Source organism: Carlito syrichta, unplaced genomic scaffold (genome assembly GCF_000164805.1).
Source record: "Carlito syrichta isolate Samal-C Ts95f unplaced genomic scaffold, Tarsius_syrichta-2.0.1 Scaffold290399, whole genome shotgun sequence".
NCBI lineage: Eukaryota > Metazoa > Chordata > Mammalia > Primates > Tarsiidae > Carlito > Carlito syrichta.
Genome location: NW_007234495.1, coordinates 394,203 through 418,857, shown reverse-complemented (window position 1 = coordinate 418,857; position 24,655 = coordinate 394,203). Strand labels below are relative to the sequence as shown.

The following is a 24,655-nucleotide window of genomic DNA, read 5'->3' as shown; positions in this document are numbered from 1 at the left end:
TACTTAGAGACAACTACTGTTTGGCCATTTATACACAGACGCTTTTCCTTTATTTCATACATATTGTTTAAAAAAGTAACCATATTGTACATATGCTCTTGCAATCTGCTTTTTAACCTAGCAGTATATCTGTACATCTATATATGTGTGTGTGGAGGGAGTAAATTTTTTTTCTACAACGTTGCTCTTGAGGACTGCCTTGGATTTCATACCATGGCAGTGCCATAATTTAACCATTCCCTGCCTTTCAAAATACTTAATTTTTTTTTTTTAGGGGGCTAGGTTTTGTTTTTTTAAAGAAAATCTTTTTGAGATAGCCCCTCCCACTCAGTAACGGTTTTTTCATCATCAGTTTCCTTTTGAATCTAGGACAATGACTTTGTCTGGCCTATCTTTAATGTTAGCTTTCTCCACAGTGCTGGACCTTTCCATTATAATATTCAATACCTATATTGAAGGCAGGTTAACATATTTAAAAATGTAAGTGGAAAGCAATCATAATGGCATAGGAAAGAAATATAAAGCTTTTGCCTTGCGATTTTGAATATTTCCTCTCTCATGATATACTTCCATAGAGTAGATGCTTATTTTTCTTTGAATAATGGGTTTAATATGTCTAATTCAATTACTCTTTGTGGCAGCAGAATGACTTCTCCTCAGCTCCTTAGCTATTAGTTCCATATGATATTTGAATTGGTTCTTTTAATTGTGGATATTATGTATCAGTCATGCTCCTGTGAATTGGCTGTATAGCCAGAAAAACATACCCTCCCTCAATATATCAGATAGTCATTCAATTAACAACCATGGGTTTCTAGACACTATAGAAATTCATTATGCAAATGATTGGAGAGGTGGGTCAACAATTCAAATTTTATTGGTGGCTTAGACTGAAAAATAAAACCAAGAATTAGAATTTTCAGGATGCTGAATTATATTTTCAGATATTAGGATGATACATTTAATTATCTAAAGTTACTATCTAGAGTTAAACATTTTTGTTGGCAATTAACATTATGGGTGGGGGATGGATATGATAAATAACTTAAACCTTGGTGCTCATTCCTGTCTCTCTTATGCATTTCTTGATTAAATACTGTGGATTTTACGAGTAACAGCTTCCCTGACTAAAGAACTCTATGGCTTTTTCTCTACAAGTCTAATTTGAAAAAAGAATTCTTCTCAAGGGTTTAAAAAGTAATTCATAAAATGGGAGGAATAATAAATATTGTGCCTTAACTCATATACTAGTATAGATAGAGAGATTTGGTACACCTGGGTGTAATTTTAGTTAATTTCCACAAGAGACAGTTTGAAAGTTTACTGTTTAGAAAGGGGGGAGAGGGTTGGCTAAATCTCATATTTGCAAAAATGATTACATTATCTTAAATGAAAATGCTACTCTATTAAAGACTTCAATAAGCATTGCATTTGGAGAAAAAAAACTCTTTTTAATAAAAAGTTACCTGAAGTTCACTCCAACTTAAAATATACAAGTGAGGAAAAAGTACTTATTCTGATTTATGTCTCTTTTGGAGGTGTAATTATTGGCTTTTTACTCACCTATGTAAAACAATGTACTTTTGTAAATGGATTTCTGGCCACTTTATGCAGCTTTTTTTTCCCCTCTTTTTTTTTTCTTACATAAAAAGTAAGCACTGTCAATCAAGGAATTTTAAGGTTTATTTCCTCTTTAGAAATGATTGATAGCCTTTTAGATTTACAAGTTGACAAGTTAAAGGGTTCTATTGGTATAATTATGTACTAAATTCACAGTCTTTCAATTTAAATGTCCTTTTAAAACCACAAGATTATCATACCTGTATTTTGAAAAGTGGGCCAGTCAGTTTGGGTTGGTATACAAATTGCTTCCATTAGCCTTGGGACCTATTTGAATTTAATACAGTTTTTTAAAGTTGTACTAGTATGAATCTTACTTTTAAAATTTAGGTTAATGGAAATGCATTTTAAGTAAAGCATGTGGCAACTTGTTTTCTAATGTATAGCTGAATGTCAGAACTACAAAGACTGTCTTTTTATTCAGTATGGGAGAAAATATGTGGTTGAGCACTTTGTTACTAAAAAAAAAAAAAGAAAGGAAATTTTAAAAAACACCCACCCAATACTTAGAGTATCTGGGGATATGGAGGATGTTGGTAGGCGTAGGGGATTGGAATGGCCTCATTTAGCATTTTGTCCAGTGAGACAGGCTGAAGGTATTTTACATCCAAGGAGAAATTTTGAAAGTGATAAACCAGAGTCCACCTTACATTGTGCTTAATTTAAGGATGCTTTGAAGAGTGTGTGGTCATTATGGGTACAGCAGGGCCCATTGTCTCCAAATGTTACAGCTTTGTCTTTCTTGCAGTCTTAAGAATTCTTCCTAGAGACTCAGCAGCTCTAAGCCAGTACTCTATAGAGTTTGGTCTCTTCTTGTGAAATAATAGTAGTGTCAGCAAATGGCTCTGTCATTTTAGATGTGAGGACTTTGAATCACCGGAGTTTTCAGTAACCATCTCTTTGCAGACTCTCTCAAGAGTAGGTCTTTCACCCATGGAAGGTTCACTCCTGCCCACTCTGCTCTGCCCTTGCCATCCTAATTCCATAGCAGGGTGCTGAGATAGTGTATCAGCTGAGGTCCACTAGGGATTTTGCAGTTAAGCAGGTACTTTAAATTCTCCACTGTTTACAAGGTGTAGATACCCCCAGTCAAGCTCTTGAGTGTTTTTTCCTGAGCTACTTAACTAACATGAATCCTAAAACCTCACACCAAATACTATTTTACTTCCTGCTTATGACAATGTAAGGAATATAGGATTTGGCCAGAGGAGCACCATTCAAGACCTTTCTTCTGTTGTTCTTGTGGGCGAGTCACTCCCCATCGTGGTAAATACCAGAAGTAGATGAGAGAAATAATCAGCAAAGGGACCATTCCTGTGATCATTTGATGATTGAATTCAAAGATATCAATTAAACTTTGGGTTTCCTGGTTGTTTCCACACCTTCAGTATTGCAAATCATGTTCTGCTTTCTTTCCTGACAATGTTCTGATTGTGTGACTTCTTCATTGCAGCGCTCAATGAGCCCACCATTGATTACGGTTTCCAGCGGTTACAGAAGGTCATCCCCCGGCACCCTGGAGACCCTGAGCGTTTGCCAAAGGTCAGGATACCTCTTCTTTGGGTTATGGTCTCTGAAAATTGGAACTTGAGCAGTTTTCAGAAAACTCTGCTGTGATAAGAATTAGTTCGTAGATAAGCAACTCGTATTCTTGTGCTTTGTGCATTTGCTACTATTAGGTATGGTATGCAGTAGTAAAAGTAACAAGCACTTACATGCCGGGTAATGCTGTGCTTAGTTTCACACATACTATTTTATCCTCTAAATAGCCTCTGAGCTTGGTGCTGTTGCAACTCCGGTTTTAGAGAAGAAAATAATGAAGGAAAGAGAGAGAAAATAATTTGCCCAAGGTTACACGGCAAGTAAATTGGTAAACTGAGATTCAAACCTGTTCAGAATGGCTCTAGAATTTGTTTAATCACTACATCGTGCCAATTCTCAAAAGGAAAAAAAGAACACTGAATTTCTACCTGCATGAGGATCTGTACTTATCCTCGTCAAGATGAGAATAGCTAGAGCTCAAAGTAAGACATATTGGTAGATCTTAAGGCTGGGCAAAGAAGACAGCCCCTCTCCTCCTGAGACATCCTACCCAGTTGGGATATAAGACACAAACATGTGAGAAATTAAACAAAAATTTAAGACAGAGTATTATTTGTCATTCAGCAATATGTCATCTAATTGCTGATGCAGAAAGAAGGAAATTGACCCTTGTTGACCAATGCATACCTGTTGTGAAAGTTGGGGATAGTCCAATCTCTGTACTTGGCTCCACGTGGGAGATCTGGCCAAACACAACGAATCAACCAAAAACAGGACATTTAACAAAAGTACAACCAACATTCTGTGACGACTCAGAGAAGAGAGCAGCACAATGCTAAGGAAATTTATAGTACAAAGTTAACCGAGCTACTGTCACCGCTTACTGACAGCTAACCAAAATTTCATTTGTCACACAAGTGAAAACTATGGAATTAAATGAATAGTTGTGAGGCCCTTTCCTTGCCGTAGTATTCTAGAGACCTGTCATTTCTAGGTCCGTGTATCCTCATAAAACACTTGTAAAATGCAAGTTGTCATCATTTCTGGCTTTTCAAACCTTCTGGGGGATCAGTTCATCACCAGATCCCCCCTGTTTGCTGGCTGCTCCTATAGGTAGGGCCACCTGTTAGAACAGGCCCTGTCCAGGGGAAAGCCACCCCTCAGGCCAATACACAGGTGTGAAGAGCAAGGAAAGGAGGGGCGCTACCTGCTATCCTCTACCTTGACCTCTAGGGAAGAACTACTGGCCTTCAGTCTCAGTGTTCAGCTTCCCAGGACAGGCTCACTTCCTCTGAAGTGCTGTCCTTCCCTTTCCCCCATCCACCCTGACTATAATCTATAGATTATTTAATGTAGTAAATAACATTAAGTAAGAGATTGCCAAACACAACAAATCATAACCAAAAGATTGTCATTTTATTTACTTTATTAAATATAAGTATTAATCTAATGGATTAATCACATATAATTAATTGCAATCACATGTAATCAACACGAATATATAATTAATATTAATATATTATATAGCATGTTGATGTAAATATTAATATATTAAATAAGAATAATCTAATTTTAATAATAAGCAGTGACAGTAGCTATACCTTTCCCATGGTATAGCTTTCTGTGGAGAAATTCGCCATTAGGTTACTCTGTCTAGTAGGAATGTATGAGCCAGGCTCGGTGGCTCAGCCTGTAATCCCAGCACTTTGGGAGACCAAGGTGAGTGGATTGCCTGAGCCTGCGGGTTTGAGACCAGTCCGGGCAACTTGCAAGACCTTGTCTCTACAATAAATCAAAAATTAGCCAGGTGTGGTAGCGCATGCCTATAGTTCTGGCTACTTGGAAGTCTGAGGTGGAAGGATCTCCGGAGCCCAGCAGGTCAACTCTGAAGTGGCCATGAGCATGCCATGGCACTCCAGCCTGGGCAACAGAGTGAGACACCAACTCAAAAAAAAAAAAAAAAAAATAGAACATAGCTCTCATGCAGATCTAAGGGGCCAACTGGTCATGTTATAGAACAGTAATATAAAGCGTGAGTGTCTGCATAATGGTTAGTGTCTTAGCTGTCTTCGTGCTAGAACAAAGGCATGGGTACAAAAACCAAATTTTTCCCATTTGGGGACCATCTCCACGCTATATGATTAGCATTGATCTCTGGAATCCACTGGAGATGCTGAGTAGTCAGATTGGGCAAGGTGGAACTCAGAGCTTGGCCACTTCCTAGCTATGTACCTAGCTCAACATTCTTTACGTCTGTTTCTTGGTTTCCTTATCTGTCAAATGGGCATGGTGATATTTTCTACCCTGCCGGGTTGTTATTTTAATCAGTTATTTAGCACTCAACAAAATGTAGCTATGATTATTGACCAGTTGAGTGAGAGTGGGATGCTTCCTTCAGAGACCTCTTCCATCTAATCTCTGCAGATTAAGAAATCCTAATCCCGGTGGCAGTTGAGTATGTAATTTTTCTTTTGTGCCTCTGTTTCTTCATCTAAAAATGGGGATGATAATCATGCTGACTTCATGGGGGTCATGTAAGGATAAAGAAAGTTAATCCCAGCCGGGCTCGGCTCAGCCTGTAATCCCACGCCTTTGGGAGGCTGAGATGAGTGGATTACCTGAGCCCACGGGTTCGAGACCCGCCTGGGCAACTTGGCGAGACCTCATCTCTACAGTAAATCAAAAATCAGCCGGGCATGGTAGCACATGTCTGTAATTCCGGCTACTTGGAAGGCTGAGGCGGAAGGATCGCCAGGGCCCAGCAGGTCGAGGCTGCGGTGGCCGGGAGTGGCCACTGCACTCCAGTCTGGGCGACGGAGTGAAACTCCAACTCAAAAAAAAAAAAAAAAAAAAAGTTAATCCCATGGGTGCCTGTGGCATAGCATCAGCCCATCGTTACCGCTCTAAAAATATTTATTGAAAAATAGAAGACAGATCTGGTTTACTGGTTGAGGTCTAAGGAAGCCAAGCAGTACTTTTCTTATTCATAGGGAAAAGAGAGAAATAGGAATCTTGAGTTGAGTTTTGTGTACTTACTTTTGAAAACATTTTTATGGTTGCACATTATGTTCAGAAATGTTAAACAAATAGCATAGGCACGTGTCACTTTGTCCTGTCCTTGGTGGCCTGATGGTGAAATTTCCAGTTCTTTTTTCCTGGGTTTGGGAAGAGTAATCAAGGACACAATGGATTTGTGTGTTAAGGAAACACTCCACCGCTTGCATCTAGCCACTTGACCATGCAAGGGCTGATCGGAGCCCACCCCAGGAAGCCTCAGTGTGACTCAGAGCAGAGCGGCTGTCTTCTTGGCTCTGAATGTTAAGGTGGAGCAGAGTTCAAGGGCAGGGTCAGGAAGGGGCAGATAGAGCTGGCACAAGGTATTCCTGTAGACTTAGGAGATTTATACTCTTGCTGTTCATTGTTGGGGGGATAAAAATGGGCTCCACCTTTCTCAGAATCGTGGTCAGTGTTTGCAAACAGGAGTGTTTCAGTGAGCTGTGGACCACACACCTTAAAAAACAAACTCCACTTTATTAAACCCATGTGTTTGTGAATAGACAAAGCTAGATTCATACAACCACCCACATATTCTTTCAAGTGAAACTGCTCCAAAGACCAAGAAGACAGCTTTCCATAATAATATGCCTTTGTGTACAGGCCTGGGCTTTTTCAAAAAACTTGGACATGCTTTGTTTTACTGGAGTCCCTCTTATGGGAGAAGCTGAGGAGGCAGACATCATTTCCACTTACCAAATGGGAAAACAGGAGTGGGCAGAGCTTTCTCTAAATTATTTTTTCCCTGTAAGTCACCATCAGTGATAGTTGCTATACACACAAATTTAAAAGACTATAATTATACTAACCCCAGATGTTTTTTGGTTTCCTTTTTCATATACACACAGAGAAGAGCAGCCTAAAGTTTTTAAATCATAGCATTCTCTTCTGTTTCATATAGTTTTGCCTTCCTCTGTGGATCCTGGCAGAAGGGGGAGAAATATGTAACTGGCTTGGGGTCAGGATTGACTGTTCTTATAATTTAGAGGTGTGGGGAGGGAGGGATCTACAGTCTATTAGAAATTCTGGGATGCTGCTGGATGCAATGATGCAATCCAGAAACATGGAGCAAGGACCTCTCTCTGTTTTGAAGGCCAGAGGTGTCTCCGCCCCCTTTCGGTTTGTCAATTATCTTCTTGAGTGGTCATTGAGTCTTAGCCCAAAGGCAGTGAGAGCAGACCTGAAGCTTAGCTGGCATTCCTTATGTTAGCTGTGAATTCTGGGAAGCAAGGAAATGGTTAATTCAGGCCTACTGAGCACCTAACACTGCATTACGAAGGTTTTTGAAGAGTGTAGAGCCAAGAGAGTGAGCTCTCAAGTCAGACAGACATGGGTTTTGGAGACAGATCCACTACTTGGAGCACACTACTCAACCTTCCAAGCCTCAGTTTCTCCTTTGTAAAGCAGCTGCATTGTTGCTAGGCATTAATGAGATAATTTATGCTAAGAGGTATTCCTGACATAAAGCAAGACTCTAGTAAGTGGGGGCCACTAATCTCTGTATGGTGGGAATTCCCCATTTCACAGATGAAGAGTCAGAGTCCCCAGAGGTCTGGTGATGTGCTATGATGTCACAGCTCACAAGTGACCAAAAACTCAGATTCAAACCCAGGTCCTCTGCCACAAAAATCTCACTTCTTCCCCTACATTGGGGGTCCCACTTTTGCCTGAGATACAAAAACTCAAATAATTCTGCCTTGATGTGTTTAGCTTCTCTCCCCACTCCGGTGCAGACACCTGTCCCCATCTTACAGAGATCCTCACCAATTTTCTCTCACTCCATCACAGAGAGGGTTGGTGTAGGGACCTTCTCGGGGCAAACGCTTTTTCTCCAAGAACCAGTCCCTCTTTTAGAGAAATTAGAGCAGTTTGAGAAAAGTAACAAAGGATGCATTTGTGTATTTTGCTTTATGGAGCTGAAAATATCTGGTAAATTGATCCAGTGGGAGTAATAAATACACATTACTTTATCTTGTTCTTCGTGTCCTATACCCCTGAGCCTTGATAGAACAACACCACTTAATAGACTTAAAAAAGAGTAATTACACTCATTGGTTGTGTGATTTTTCAGCCCTCCCAGCCCTGCCTGACCTTCTAATTTAGCTCACCGTGTCTAACTAATGCATTTATATTCATCTTTTATGAAGCATGTATAGTACAGAATTGACTTTAGAGCCTTTTTCAAGCTGTCCTCCCAGGTTTCCAATCTGGTTAGCAGAGAGTAGAATGCGAATTCATCTCTATACGTTCACATGTATAAATAACATATAGACATGGCTCAAAGCATTTTTTATCCTTTATGAAACATAATAAAAAAGTATTTATTACATTTTTACTTTAAAGCTTTTATACATTCTAGCATTATTTACAGCTAAACATGCAGGCAAAAGATGCGAGTGTTTTAAAAATGATTACTGTTAATGTTTCTGCTTGTCAGAAGTGCTTAAATTTTCCTGCACTTTGTCTAAAAACTTAGTACTGTTGCCTTTTAAGAACAACACATTTAAAAGATCTTGCAAGTCAGATTTGCAAACACTGCTGACAGTTTATGATGAATGATATTGCAAAATTTGCAAGATGTTTGTCATTTCGCACAGCCGACATATTAAGGAACGGATTAAGAAACGCGAAACCCCTATGGAAAACAACCATCCCCAATAAACCCCAACCAAACCTTGAACCAGAAAGCACACCAGAATCTCTCACCCGGGTTTTCTCTCCCAGCTTCCCACTCAGCCAGTGGAACCCAATTGTTCTCAGTGCATTTTCTCTCACCATATGGTCTCCTCATTACCATACACTAAGAGTCCATATGGGAAACTTGTGAAATGAACTGTATTCATTTTAACTGCCAGATGAGCAGCAGCCTTTTGCTTTGCAAGCTTAGCTTAAGTCATCTGCTGTCTTCGTGTTGTTATAGCAACACGGCACCAATAAAAAATTCTAATCTACTGTAAGTGATCACAGTATTTTAAGTGCTTGCCTATAACTGCCCTCAAAGGGGAAGGAAGAGGAGCAGTTCTATTTGTCCAAGGAGCAAAGGGTTGTTGTTTATTCCAGCAGGTGTCACTAAAGAAGCCAGGGAGATGGGGATTGAGGTGCCAGTGTGGCCAGGTAGCAGTTGCAGATTATAAGGGAAGTGGATGCCAGGGGCTGGACTGTGGGAAGGTTGGATTGTAGACCCTTTGAGTGGGTCTAGAAAATGCAGTGAACGTCAAGCTCTATAGTTGCTCTGGCAAGCACACTACTCTGCTGGTGCTGTGTAGCCAGCCCACCGTGAAGAAAACTCGAGGCTTAGAACTACAGAGGCGGCAAATCCTCATGGTAGCTTCTCCTTCACTGGCATTTGAAAACCCCAGTCTCCATGAAGCTGCTCTTCCTGTACATGGGGATTAGTCATTTCAAACACCAGGCTAATTAAGAGTACCTTAAAGTAATGGAAGTAGGCAGCAACATCCTTAAATATAAATCATTTTCACCTCTGTGGGCCACATGATATGTTGCATCTCCGTCGCTCTATCTGTATTGAAAGTGAATGTTTATAGTCTCAGTTCATCAATTCACATTAGCCTCATGCTGAATATTTAAACACAGAACAATTTGAACACACCATGAAGGAAGACAGTGACTGCACTTTCATTTGGAACAGCAAGGGCTCATCTAATAATAATTTAGTAAATCAGCCATTTAGTGGCTCAGTTGTGCACTGCATTGTGCCAAATATTATTCAGTTCCACTGTACCCTTGCAAAATTGAAATTCCGACTCCAGTCACAGGCACTGTTTTTGCTCAGTGGAGAGATGAGACCCAAAATCACCCTCCCTAAAGAGTGTTCGTGTTTAGCGATTTATCATAAATACAGAGCTGGGGCAGAATAAAACTGGAGTTGGCTGTATACAATGTATTCTAATTATGCTTTTATTGTTTTAGTCTTTATGCAAAGACTATAAGTAACTCAAGCCCTGCAGTTGCATCAGTGAAAATACAAATAAGAAATCTTTGCATAACCACATTGCCTCTTAGCCGAGAGAGGGATGACTAAGGAATTCAGAGAAGGAAAAAGAAAAACTCAATATCTTTATCTTCCACACTGACACTTGCCCTTGTCTTTCTCTCTCTCTCTTTCTCATCTTATTTATTTATTTACTTTCTTAATTTTAGGAAACTCTATTCCCATTATATCCAGAAACAAAAGTGACCCTACTCAAGCAAAAACACAAACGAATACAAATCTTATGTTATATTCAGTTTTTAGAAAAAACATTGAATTTGATTCCAGGAAGCATTTTGTCTTCCCATTCTTTTGTCAAAAACACAAACTATGGAATGTAATCCTGTCCTCTCTCCCTCTCTTGTATCTACAAGAAAACTTACAGGCAAATTCCATTTCCTATTGATAATATGCTCAGCGTAGGAGCTTGTTATCCCCTGCTACTTATATTTCTTTTATCAGGGGAGTTTAACCCAGATCTGTGCACACCTGAAGTTGTATATAGAATGTGTGTGTGTGTGTGTGTGTGTGTGTGTATGTGTGTGTGTGTGTGTGTGGTGAGTATCCACATGCCTGCACATATAATTTTCTGAGGAAGGAGTTTCATTTTAAAAGCCCATGGCCCCCACAAATGTTATAATTCTCATTTTAGATTATTTATCATTAGCTGATTTATTTTGCAGTGAATTATTCTGCTTGGTGTTATTGTATCATGCCCATTTAGAAATGAGGAAACAGGATAGGAGAGGACAAGTAACCTACTCAAATGTACACAGCTAGTAAATGAACTTTTGTACCTCCTCATACTTTCTAACCATTAATCCATTTAGAATCTTTTATAGGGTTTTACATCTCAAACATAGTGCTCAAGGCGCATAATACACATTGATTGTAAGAATACATATATTTTGACAAAGTTCTCTGGAAAATAAGTAAGGATTATCAATAATATTGCTGGCTATTGCTTGGTAAGCACTAACTATATATAATTTACTGAATCATGTGTTGGTATGGACTCTGTTTTAGAAAGAAAGACATAGAGGCATGTGTTTATGCTGCTAGTAAGTGGCAGAGCATAGATTTGAGCCAAGTCTATTGGACTGCAGATCCAGAGCCTGTATCCCTAAGCACTGCCTCCTAGAATTGAGAACAAGGAATTTTAAGGAAAATGGCAGATGGGATGGCTCATACCTGTTATCCCAGTGCTTTTTTTTTTTTTGAGTTGGAGTCTCACTCTGTCGCCCAGACTGGAGTGCAGTGGCCACTCCTGGCCACCGCAGCCTCAACCTGCTGGGCTCCGGCGATCCTTCCCCCTCAGCCTTCCAAGTAGCTGGAATTACAGGCATGCACTACCACGCCCGGCTGATTTTTTGATTTATTGTAGAGATGAGGTCTCGATGCCCAGGCGGGTCTCGAACCCGCGGGCTCAGGCAATCCACTCACCTCAGCCTCCCAAAGGCGCGGGATTACAGGCTGAGCCACCGAGCCCGGCATCCCAGTGCTTTGAGAGGCTGAGGTGGAAGGATCTCTTGAACCCAGGAGTTCACAACCAGCCTGGGTAACATAGTGAGACCACATCTCTACAAAAATGAAAGAGGCCATTGTGCAAACCAATCTTAAAATCCCTCAGGCTTGGTTAGGGGGAGAAGGAGAATGGTGGTCTAGACTGAAGTTAGCTTAAAAAGGGGTGAGCTAGGCACACTTTGCAGCAAGAATCCAACACACACACACACACACACACACACACACACACACACACACGCAGAGGGAGAGAGAGAGAGAAACCTTGAGGATCATTCCTTCCCTCTCTAGCTGCAGAGTCATTGTGGGAGGGCTTTGCAATCAGTTATCCAATAGCTCAGTTCTGAAACTCTTTCAGATTCTTTTTTAGCACTGAGCTCTTGAGGAGGAGGATTAAGTTTAACCTAGTTCATATCATACCCTGTGTACAGGGCATTGAGCATAATTACTTATTAGTTCAAGGAGAAGCGACAAGAGAAACAAGGGGCAAACTCATTTCTACCTCCAACCACCCAACATCTTCCTCGTAAAGACTGACACCCTTAGGAACAGAGACGCTGAGAGGCCTTAAGTCTTGTGCACTATTTTCAGCTCTAACACTTCAATTAAGCATTGGGGTAATAAGTACCAGGCCCCAGTAGTCTTGAGGCAGTGGATTTTAATTGCAGTTCTACTCAGGACCATCTGTAAAGGCCTTGGGAATCATCCTTCATGGCTATTGTTCATCTGGAGGTACATATAATAACCAATGATGTTCAATAATTAAAAGCAAAAGCAAACTATATTTTTGCCTCCCTTAGATATCCTTAAAGTACAGTGTAGTTCCAGCATAGGCAAATGTTGCTTACTTAACTATAGTATGTGTCCAAAAATATAAATGTATACATATATTTGTATATATACACACATACACCTAAACACATACATACACATAAATGTACATGACAAATACATCTCTTTGTGTGCTCAGTGGTCCTGAGTACACTAAATAAGCCTGCTAAAGATAAAATAGTAAAAATAATCTAAAGATAAAATAAATATCTAGCTGGTATTTATTTTAAATAGTAAAAATAATCTAAAGATAAAATAAATACCAAGCTAGATATTTATTTTACCTTGCCCTAAGGAAAGAGAAGCCATAACCAAAAGACAAAGAGAAACAGAAGTAGTTAAATTTTTTGACTTTTTTGTGTTTCCAAAAGCCCAGGCCTAAGCGACTTAAAGGTGACTTAAAAGATTTTCAAGGGTAATTTTGACTCTAGGCAGTTTTTGTTTCATGTGCTGACTTTACAACCTACCCCTGAAAAAGGCACCTCTGTCCAGAGCTTTTTCTTTAAGCAGAGACTTTTATCCTGATCAGAAAGTCGATTTCCAAGGCCACTCAGCAGGACCTAACCCAGAGCGTTGGTCTTAAACCAGTACAATGAATTGGAATAAGAAGATCCTGCCAGAGGTTACCAAGTTCAGCTCTGTACCTCCAAGCAGGTCATATTCACAAGGGTGCAGATACCATTTTTCACTGTATTTGTGGCGGGAAACACCCCAGGCTCCCATTCACCAATTACCATGACACCATTTAGAAGAAAATGCCAGGAGACCAAAAAAAGTGTGTGTGTGGTTTTTTTTTGGGGGGGGGGTGCTAGCCGTTGTCATAACTCTTCTTAGGAATACCTGGTTTCACAATTTATACTTAACTGCTGACACTTAAAAAGTCGAACATTTTGGTGAAATGAATCAAGCTGTAATGTTTCTTTTATGAGAGCCCCTTGCAGGAAAGGGAAGCTTGGCACCTCATGGAGCCCAAGCTTAGTTATCCATCATAGTAAAGTCAGCTGTCCTAGCCAGCTTCTCAGAGGTCACGCGATCGAACCAACAGCTCTTACAACTATATTATTGCTTACGGGACAGTAATTGAGGCACCAGATAAAAATTACCTGGTCTAATAGGCAGCGAACAATTTTCACTCAATAAAATTATGAGCCAAATCATTCATTTCATAACACTCTGGCTAATTTATTTGTTGACCTTTTAATATCCATAGCTCTTCAGTGGTATTAACTGCAACTCAGACAAAATCTCTTGTTCATTTCACTTTCATTGATTTTTTTTTCCATTGAGGCAATAACAGCTGCTTGAAAACAGCCTTTTTCTTTCCACTGTAAAAGTCAATCATGTAAGTTAGTATGTCTTACGTTGATATTACTATGTTAGCCTACAACCTAGTTTAATTTCATATGATTCAGTCTCTCTGCCATATTTTTAACAAAGGCAACACTCTCTGGGGTACCTCCAGCCAGGCTGGATGATCTACATAATAGTATGCTTGAGATGTAAGAGAAGTAAGAGGGCCATCATCTGATCTGAACACAAAATCAACTTTAAAATCAGAGGAAGTTCAGAAAAAGTCCCCCTTATATTCTCTTCAGACTAGAATGCTTTGGGGGCCTTGGTGTTTTGTATTAATAGCAGTAGACTCTTCCAAAATATTTAATTCCTTTATTCTGGAAATTTCTACAGATTTTGACTGTGGTTTGAATTTTGTTTTTCTTTAAAGGCTGTGGGCAACAAGTATGCACTAGAACGTTCCGTGGGGGCAATCAAAGCTTCGACTGAACCTTCTTATATAATAAAATACTATGAAGTCTTTAGAAGGCAGGGTTGTAAAATATAATTGTTACACATTTGGCATTTTATGCCTCCCTGGAAATAACCACTTGCTACCTATACCTCATTTATGCTTCTCCTTTCCATTTCAATTTACTCTAAAGTGGTCCTTAGTCATAATGAGAATGCCCCTTTCAACAGAAACATGTTTAATTATATCCATGCTAAATGTAAGTGACTCTTCTCAGTCATAGGGCTTCTGAGTAGAGTGTGTTTAAAGTATGACACTGAAGGCTTCTAATGATCTGTGGTAAGCTCTATTTTGAGAAGTTCATATTACAAGAAAAATGAAAAATTTGAGGAATGTCTCAGAGAATGGGAAACTAAACAGTGCTCAAGTGTTATTTTGGTTTGTTTTACTTTTTTCTTCATTGCCCTCATTATACTGATTTTTTAGAATGCGAAGTCTACCATTGTGGAATTTTCCACTTGGCTGCATAAGCACGAAGGAAGTTGGGAGATAAAACTACCCTCCACAGAAATACATCTCAGCACAATGAGTGTTTATTGTGTTGTACATCCAGCTCTATGGGAAATGGCCAGCAAGAAACTTCCAATCAATTTTTCTGCATTCTAGCTTTCCAGTTGGTAATGTCTCCCAGACTTTTAGAAGTCAATGGGGAAAGAGCCAGGACTTAAAGTCTAGGGAGCTGAGGGTACACTTGAAAATCTGGGTCCTGCAGTAAACTCCAGACTGAGGAGGCCAGTGGAATCAATGCTGGTTTTATTGATAGGTGCTTATCATCTCCACATGAGAAATGACCTTGCCATTCCATTTCACTGTATGTTGCTGATATTTGGGCCACTGCATCTTGAATCCCCTGTTAAGGTAAAGTAGATTGGTGATAAGTGGGTGTCAGGGACATGTGCAAGGACAGAGAAGTATTGTACTTCTTTCTCAGAAATCACCCAACTTGACTTTGATCAGTGATGCTTGTTGTTTTTCTTCTATTTTCTTCTAGATCCCTCAAAACAGTATTTCTTACCTGGGCGAACATAAAGCCAAGCACAGATTGTCCTTCCAAATTACTTAAGCATCCTTGGGTTTTAATTATATGAGAGAGTTCCTAGAGTCTCAACATTTAATTCTGAAGCTTAAAATCAGTGTTGTGTTTGTAAATAGGTATCCATCGACTTCATGAGTTGCCGTATATTTGCTAAATAAAAGAAAATTCAGTCCATCCTCCCTGCTCATCTGGGTTTGAGTTACACAAAACATTGAACTGGTTTTATAAATGGGTTCAGTATTGGTCAGGTAGAAACCTTTCCCTTCACCTTGGAAGGCTAGATGTGGCCAGTGAACATGTGCTTATTAGCTACATATTTCAGGTCAAATACTAAGGAGAAGATTTCCACAGATGATGAATAATCCTAGAGATTTTAATGTTATGAAATAGAAGGAAAGATGAGTCAACTGTATCTTCATACTTGACATGATATGCCTGGTTTCCAATGTGACTTTCTGTGAATGTACAAATACCTACGAATTTCTAAGAGCCTAAGAGTACAGTTAATTAAAAAACTGATGTACACCAAGACCAACCTCATGTTGCTAGCAGCCTATAACTTGAGATAATGTCTGTACTAGACATGATTCATTATATTAATCATAAAATTAAAATGTAAGCACAAGCCAGCAGGAGTGAAAGAGCAAATTCATTTTTAAAAAAAAGTGACATAAGAAAACTCACAGTGATCAAGACTTGACCTTTGGGAATTTATATATTGGATTAAAAAGTCTGTAGCCAAATGGAGCACCAAATTTAAGTCTTCTGCTTTTATAAACCATGCCAAATATATGACTTTGTCATTTCATCAAATAAATTAATCATAAACTCTTTAAAATCAGTAAATGTATTTTAGAATAAATGCTCAATGATAATTTCTCAAGACTTGTGGCTTGCTGAACATTGTGCTAGGGCTTAGAGAAGGAGATTAAGACATATTACTGACCTCAAAGAGTCTACAGTTTAGCTGTGGAGGGTGAAGACTAACACACTTAAGATCAGAGCAAAATGACCTCACAGCATGTATCTCTGTGCCATGCTGGGTGGTCTAGGTCAGCTCTGTTTTTCAGAGGAACAAGAGAGATCAGGAGCTGGGGGGTCAGCGATGGTGACATTATTTCCAATATAATAGCGTAATTCTCAAGAGCTCAGACTCTCCTGTTGAACAGGCCGGGGGTTGGATGCCTGCTCCATCACAGGTCAGCTGTGTAAATTTAAGGAAAGTTAGCTGACCTGAGTCTCAGTCTCTTCATCTACCAAACTGTAGTAGAACAGTATCTCAAGTGGCTCTTGGTGAAGATTGAATGAGTTCATCTTCCACTTTCAATAAATGAGAATTATCTCTTTCATTACCATATCACCACTGCTGTCTTCAGTACCAGGCTTTAGAGGATGGGGAGTCATTGTAAGGGGGCACAGATTGGAGCCAACATTCCCAATAAAAGGAAAGGCAAAAGGAGTGAAGGCGTGGATATAGGAAGGAGCCAAATATTTTACGTCCAGACTAGGGAGGAGAAGAATAGAAGCAGTTCTTCAGATATGTGGAGAGAGAAGACTGGGTAAAGATGGCAGGGCCGGATAATAGAAGGGATCTTTTTTAACTCTGGTAAAACCCTTTAGCTCAGTGCTGGGAAGATAGTGTGCTTTGGGTGTTGCTGGAGAATAATATCCACATATGATGACCAAGACAACAAGAAGCCCATACATTATTTTCTAATTGATTACATTGCAAGATAGAAAATAGAGCAGAATCTTCTCTGTGTATTTATAGCCATGCAGCATTTTTATAATAAAGCTTCCGAAACGTAAGTAAGATGCATAACAGTTACACTTGAACTGTTGTCTTAGAACCCCACTTCTCCTTGAGTCCCCCCAATATTTCTGTAGACTCTAAGTAGATGTAGTATAATTTATCTACTTTTTTTCTCTATAGAGTCCAGCTCACATAATCATCAACCAGAGGTCATGGCAAGACAGGGGAAGCCAGGTTTTGATTGTGAGGTGAAATTAATCAGCAAAAAGTTGCTGTTGTTTTTAAGGAATAAACATGTTCTGTATCTTTAAGAAAGAGAGAAAAAAATCCAAGACCATGAAAAGAAAAATAGTCTGACTCAGGATGTAGATTAGAGAACAAGAATTACTTCTATTAGGAGACTCTGGGGTTTTTCAATATTTGGGATACTAGTATTTGTCTTTTTAATTCCCAATGGGATTTTTTAAAAATCCAAGGATAGGATTAATTATCTTGGAAGAGTCTAATATACCCTCATGTTTGAAACTATAAGCAGGGAGACGTTTTAAACATTATGAAAAGAAGAGAAAATCTCTCCTGACAAATAAATGCCTTGAAAAATTAGATATTAGTACTAGTCAAGTGCTCTTTCTTTTCAGAAATATTAAAATTGCATATTAGAATGAAAGGATCCTTATGCTCTGCTTCTGCCTAATGCCACAAAAAATAAGACTTTAAGAACAATTTTAGAGACAAAAGATTATATGAAGCATCTCGCTCTTCCCCTTATGGGAAATTTCTTTTTTTAACATCCAAGGCTCAATCATTTCCTAATGTGAAATTACAGATTTTTCAAATTACCATATAAAACTGCAAAAAAATTACACTTGTGACCACAGAAGAGATAGCATATACTATCAATTTGATTTTAAAAGGCATACATCTTTTATATGACCTGTCATTTTTATAATGCCTTTTACAAATTTAATCAATACATTTTAACATTCTATATACTTTAAGTGCAATATACAATAAATATTCAAGTTTCATCTTAAACATGCTTTAGCCTTTAAATTGTTAAAACTGCAGTGCCCTTTCAATCTACTTACATAATGTCATAAAATATACATTTCAAGGTAAATGAAGTCAGCTACTTCAATTTAGTCCCTCAAACTGGTAGTAAATGAGAGGTTAACACTATGGTGCCAAACCCATTATTGAGTAAATTTAGCACCTTGGACAGCTCTGTAAAATCTTTATTGCTTTCCTGACCTGCTCGTCATGTTCTGTCTGTGTGTTCAGTGGCTCTCAGCTCTGATTGAAAGGCAATATATTAGATCCCCAACACAAACACGCTTGGGGGCTAGTTCACTGGGACGTAATGACATGGAGGTGAGAGCAATTTTCTGGTCACCGAAATCCAAGCACCTTGCAGGTCCATTGCACGAACTCATAGAGGACCCAGAAATTTCCTTTCTCCTTCCCATTTGCAGAAATAACTAACAGAAGCAGAATCACATGGGCAAAGCTGAACCAAGTCTCCCTTAAACCCTTAAAAGTTGGTACTACCATGAAGGATATTTTTAAATGGGTGAAATGTCACTTAAGGGTATTGCTTCCCACACAAGAAATCCAGGCTCACTCTCCTCAAATCCAAGACTGCTAGCCTGAAGCCATGCTGTGCTGATGACCCAACTATGTCAAAGTACTGAATGGGAGAACATACCCCAGCATCATGGCTCAAAGGCAGCATCATGGATCAGAGAAGGATGCAACTTTAGGAAACAAGTCCTGTGATGAGAGCTTTGGATATTGATATAAGGCGAAAAAGGAAACAAGTGGATTATGTTATAGAAAAACTTTTATCATTAACAATGTGTAAGATTAAAACATAGACTATACACTGATAGAATTTTTTCAGGCTTACAAAAACTTCAAAGATCTTGGAGTTTAATTTTGAACCTCCCTCTTCCCTGGTGCTGTGAAATGAATTAAAATAAGGAGCGCTTACTCTAAACCTCCAATTATGGTGTTACAAGAGTGAAGTTCACAAGTGCTCCTTCTTCCTGCACTCATCATACTTTTGACAAACAGGATACTTGTTTTGTTTTTGTTTTTGTTTTTTTCTAAAATGGAAAGAAAGAAAAATACCTTCTCTGCCAAACCCCAACACTGGCATAAATATTTATTTGAAGAATTAAATGAACATAGACGCAGAGAAGTCAAATCTTAGTAAGTAAACTAACTTGATCCTGTTTTGTTTTAATCTTTCCTAAGAGCCAGATAAAGCCATGAGGTTTTACTGAAAGCAGCACAAGCTGAATTTGATCTGGGGATAGGGTTTAGTGTGCCCAAACCATAGTAAATTATTAACTGCTGTGGTCAGACAATACTGCAAACAAAAAGTAGTAAATTATCTTGTAGCTTGCATTAAAAAATAAATGATTTCAGATGTATTGGTTCAAACCTTATTGATTATATAATGTTTTTCACTTCCTATATGAAAAAATAACTGAACAGTTTTATAAAGGGGGTCTAGCAGTTTAAGGCAAGCAGAAATGTTTATTGAGAACTGAAAAGCCCTCCATCTCATTTTTGAATTTAGGACATTAGATATGTCATAAGTAGTTATTGTAGTATGACAACTATTTTATCTTATATTATAGAGAATTTGAAATTGAAAAATGCTAATATGTATCTAAAAGCTTGTCATTTCAAGAGTTGTTCAAGGATTTTTGAAGAGGCTATGGTGACAGCAAAATGAATGCAATTATATCCCTATTTTCTGATCAGTGTCTGCAGTATATGAAAATTGAACAGCACTGCTTCTCCATGCAGGAATCTATTGTGTAAAATGTTTAAACTTTAACTCCTGTTTGAAACTTCACCCACAGAAAGAAATGGTAAACATATCTTTCTTCAAATCACCTCTAATAATCATACCACACCCTCAGGTTTGGTTCTCCGATAAGCCCCCATTTTTACATGCATAAGACTTAACTTTGCTTTTTTTCCACATTCTAGTTTAAATCAGCTGCAGAAAATTAGGGCAGAATGGCAAGAGAATGATTGCTTTTTGGTTAGAACAACAACAACAAAAATTACCACCACATGCACTTTTGTAGAGTATCTCACATTCTTAGAACCATGCATGCAAGCTAAATACGGAAGCCTACCTAAATAAAAAGAGGTCGATTTTTTTTTCAACTAGAATGAGCAGTAGAGCATATATCTAGGATGAGAATGAATGAGCAAATGGAGAAAATGACAAACAATACTGAAATAGCAAAGAATTGCTATAAAAGAAACAGACGCTGCCAGTCATGAAAATTGGTACAGAGGGGGATTCCAGGGACAGGAGAATCCTTTTGAAAGAGCCTTTGACAAACAGTACATTGCCTTGGTATGTGAGTTTACCATACCACCCCCTTATATCCTGGCTCTGCCACCCAAGGGAGAGAAACAAAAGAAGTTTAATGCTACATGCTTCTAGTAGCTGAAGATTGATTGGAAATCCCTCGAAAATGACCTGTCTGATAAGGTCATGGTTCCTGGAATAAGCAATTAAGTGCAAAATAAACACATCTTAGGGATTCATAACATGCACTGAATGACATCGATTGTAGTAATCTAGTAAATGACCTCAGAATTGTATTCAGCAATAAACATATGAGTGCTTTATCGTGCCTATGGCAGACTGTTGAGTGATGTATTTTATCTCGCAGTAGCAATGATGCTCACCTTTTGACTCAATTAAGTGTGTGTGTGAACAGGGATAAATTGGTGATTTAACGCTATGCTGGGGTTCCCCAAGTTACTGCCTTCACAGCAGTGCCTTGGCAAAGTATGGCCAGAGGGACTGGAACTTGATCACGTGAAGAAATAACAACCGCCTGCCCTCACTCAAAGGATTGTATCTGCTTTTCTTTTGGCAGGAAGTAATACTCAAGAGGGCTGCGGATCTGGTGGAAGCTCTGTATGGGATGCCACACAACAACCAGGTGAGTGTTCCAGTCTCTAACCTGTGTGGGCTTCCACCTTTGACTGAAGAGCTCAGGTTCCTTATCATAATAGAAAGCACACAAAATATAAAAGCCAGGTGTGTGAGCTAAGAGTGTAAGTCATTCAGATATAACATGTTGCAAGGCTATTCAATCCTCCTCTCTTTTGTAAATCTTTTATTGCCTTTTCTGCTGAATCGTTTTCCTTATAAGAAGGGACTCCATTTAAGACGAATCTCGAGTGGGAATGTATTTCATAATTGAAGAGGCGAGTTACTGGTGCTTTATTTTATTTCTCTCGATCTTCAAGCAAATTTAGGAAGAGAAAGGGCGTTTAATTTCTTCTCCTAAAAAGTATATGTGAGGCCTGAATAGTATGGTCTGTTTCTATTCCATAGAGCAATTCTACATACAGGATTCAAATTGCTTAGGAAACTATGATTCTGACAAATCATTCACCTCTTTTTCGTGTCACCTGAGTCAATGTCTAGGGACACAGACCCATTAATACTCAGGGAGCAGGTAGTCATCCACAATCTGCCCTTTGCATCAACAGGAAAGATGAATTGCAGCCTTCCTCCCTCCCTTCCTCCCTCCCTCCCTCTCCCTCCCTCTCTTCCTCTCTCTCTCAATAACCTCAGAGTTGCTACGTGTTATCGGTGGGGTAGAAAAACCCCTTAGTGCTATCATGTACTGACTGTAAGGTAGTATGTAAAGTTAGGGTAATGGACTTCCAGAGTTAGACAAATGAGGTTATGGGGCTATGCATCTCAACTCTGTTCTTAAATAGGTGGGTGTCCTTACTTAGGTGAGGTCTTTGTCTTTTGGAGCCTCAGTTTCTCCATTTGTGATATGGGCATGATGAGACTAACATCGCAGTTTTGTCAGATGGTTACAGAAGCTAGTGTGGTTGACCATTGAAAGTCTTGAGCACAGTGCCTGGCATTGGAGAACACGATATTGTTGGGCGTGTGATTAAGGTTAGCTAAAGGGGATATGCCTTTGACTTTTCAGGAAATTATTCTGAAGAGAGCGGCTGACATAGCAGAGGCCCTATACAGTGTCCCCCGCAACCACAACCAGCTCCCGGCCCTCGCGAACACATCGGTCCACGCAGGGATGATGGGCGTGAACTCGTTCAGTGGACAACTGGCCGTGAATGTCTCCGAGGCATCACAAGCCACCAATCAGGGTCAGAAGTCTGCTCTGCTCCTCCCTCTCCTTTTCTCTTCCCCTTTCCAACCTCAAACTCCTCCTCCCTCCTCATTTATTGGTCATAAAACAATTTTAATTTTAAGACATGATTTTTGACCCAAAGGAGAATTCTTCATTTGTGTGTATCATATATTATCATAGAACTTTAGTTCTAGCTATTATATCTGGTAATCTAGTATAGAGAACTAGAAAGGATGCATATATTTAGCCATCTCTTTACATTTGACTTTTCACCATAAACCACGAATGACAGGTTGCAAAGCGAGACGAAATTAAAGTTCTGAGGGGCCAAAGTGCATCATTCTTGCCCAGGGAATAGGAACCTGTTAACTCCAGGGTACATTTTGTAGATTGGGATTTATTTCTGCTCCAAAATGATAATTTATAATCCTGACATTGCCACTTCTTGCGGCCCTGTTAAGTATTTATGATCTCCTAAGAAATGTGTCTTTTGCCCGCTTCCCATTTTAATCACAAAGCTAGCTCCACCAACCTTGCACATGAATCACCCAATCGCTTCCCTCTGGGCTGCGGTGAGGGGGCCAGAAACAGAGATCTTCCTCTCCTGTAGTCTAACAGGGCTGCCACCATCTGGACACCACCCTCATTCCCGGTTTTGCCCACCCCTCAGGTTTCACCCGCAACTCAAGCAGCGTATCACCACATGGGTACGTGCCGAGCACCACGCCCCAGCAGACCAACTATAACTCCGTCACCACAAGCATGAATGGATACGGCTCTGCTGCCATGTCCAATTTGGGCGGCTCCCCCACCTTCCTCAACGGCTCAGCTGCCAACTCGCCCTATGCCAGTAAGTAGCGACGTGTGTCCTGCATCCCTGTACATTTTCAATCAAAGAATTAGGCATCGTGCTGTGTGGCTCATGGGGCAGGGCTCTGAGTGTTCCCATCCTGCAAAGCACTGCCCCAGGTGATGCTGTTAAAGGCACCATCGTCTCCAGCAGAAATCTCTGCTCTCCCGGCTCACCTTCCTTTCCACAAAGTCTCCCTGATGGTCGGAATTTTGCTATCACCTAAAGCAGCTGTATGATGTTGTTCCAAGAACAACATGCTTAGAGTCAGGTAGAGGTGGGTTGACTCCCGCTTCTACTTGCCCCCAGCAAGTTCATCTCCTCTTCAAACCTTAATTTTCTCATCTGTAAGATGGGGAAGAAACCAGCACCCACCCCATAGATAAAATAATGCACATAATGAGCTAGTCCTGATTCCTGGCAATGAGAAACGTGTCAATCTAAGTAGTAATCACGATGATATGCAACAATAATAATGAGTGGTAGAGATACAGTGCAATCACAACAATGTAAAACTTAACCTTTCTTCTGTTAGGAATATGATGCCTTTATTTATTTTTTGAGTTGGAGTCTCACTCTGTCGCCCAGGCTGGAGTACAGTGGCAGGCTCATGGCCATCCCAGCATCGACTTGCTGGGTTCCAGAGATTCTTCCACCTCAGCCTTCCAAGTAGCTGGAACTACAGGCGTACGCTACCACGCCTGGCTAATTTTTCTGATTTATTTTAGAGATGACGAGTTTTCGCCAAATCGCCCAGACTGGTCTCAAACCCACAGGCTCAGGCAATCCACTTGCTTTAGCCTCCCAAAGTGCTGGGATTACAGGCTGAGCCACAAGCCTGGCCGACTCCTTTATTTATTTTATTTTTTATTTTTATTTGTGAGTTGCAGTCTCACTCTGTCGCCCAGACTGGAGTGCCGTGGCCACTCCCGGCCACTGCAGCCTCTACCTGCTGGGCTCTGGCGATCCTTCCGCCTCAGCCTTCCAAGTAGCTGGAACAACAGGCATGCGCTACCACACCCGGCTAATTTTTTGATTTATTGTAGAGATGAGGTCTCACCAAGTTGCCCAGGCAGGTCTCGAACCCGCGGGCTCAGGCAATCCACTCACCTCAGCCTCCCAATGCGCAGGATTACAGGCTGAGCCACCAAGTCCGGCTGACTCCTTTATTTTTTAATGTTAAGATCTTTCCCTTGTGTTTGGTGTGTACTTTCAAAAACACATTTTTTTCCGAAAAATTCTGACAAGATAAAAAAAATACGTTTACTAGGAATGTTCTTTGGTGCCTTATCCTTTCTTAAAGAAGTTTAGCTTAGCAGATTTTTGGGTTTATATTGCATCTAAAGGACATCAGCGAAGTGACTTCCTTACATATAAAATGTCATAGGCCAGCCGGACTTGGTGGCTCAGCCTGTAATCCCGCGCTTTGGGAGGCTGAGGGGAGTGGATTGCCTGAGCCTGTGGGTTCGAGACCCACCTGGGCAACTTGGCGAGACA

The 24,655-nt window shown here is 39.9% G+C and overlaps 1 protein-coding gene across 2 annotated transcripts in view; it reads left to right on the top strand.

Annotated features, from left to right (window-relative positions):
• LOC103256596 (transcription factor COE1) overlaps positions 1–24,655 on the top strand; it is a 410,447-nt gene that overhangs the window by 369,241 nt on the left and 16,551 nt on the right. For both annotated transcript variants that reach the window (XM_021710589.1, XM_008054427.2), the window contains exons 10-13: positions 3,074–3,162; positions 21,067–21,132; positions 22,147–22,324; positions 22,979–23,158. In XM_021710589.1, the coding sequence (XP_021566264.1) occupies positions 3,074–3,162; positions 21,067–21,132; positions 22,147–22,324; positions 22,979–23,158 (513 nt within the window). The remainder of the gene's footprint in view (positions 1–3,073; positions 3,163–21,066; positions 21,133–22,146; positions 22,325–22,978; positions 23,159–24,655) is intronic.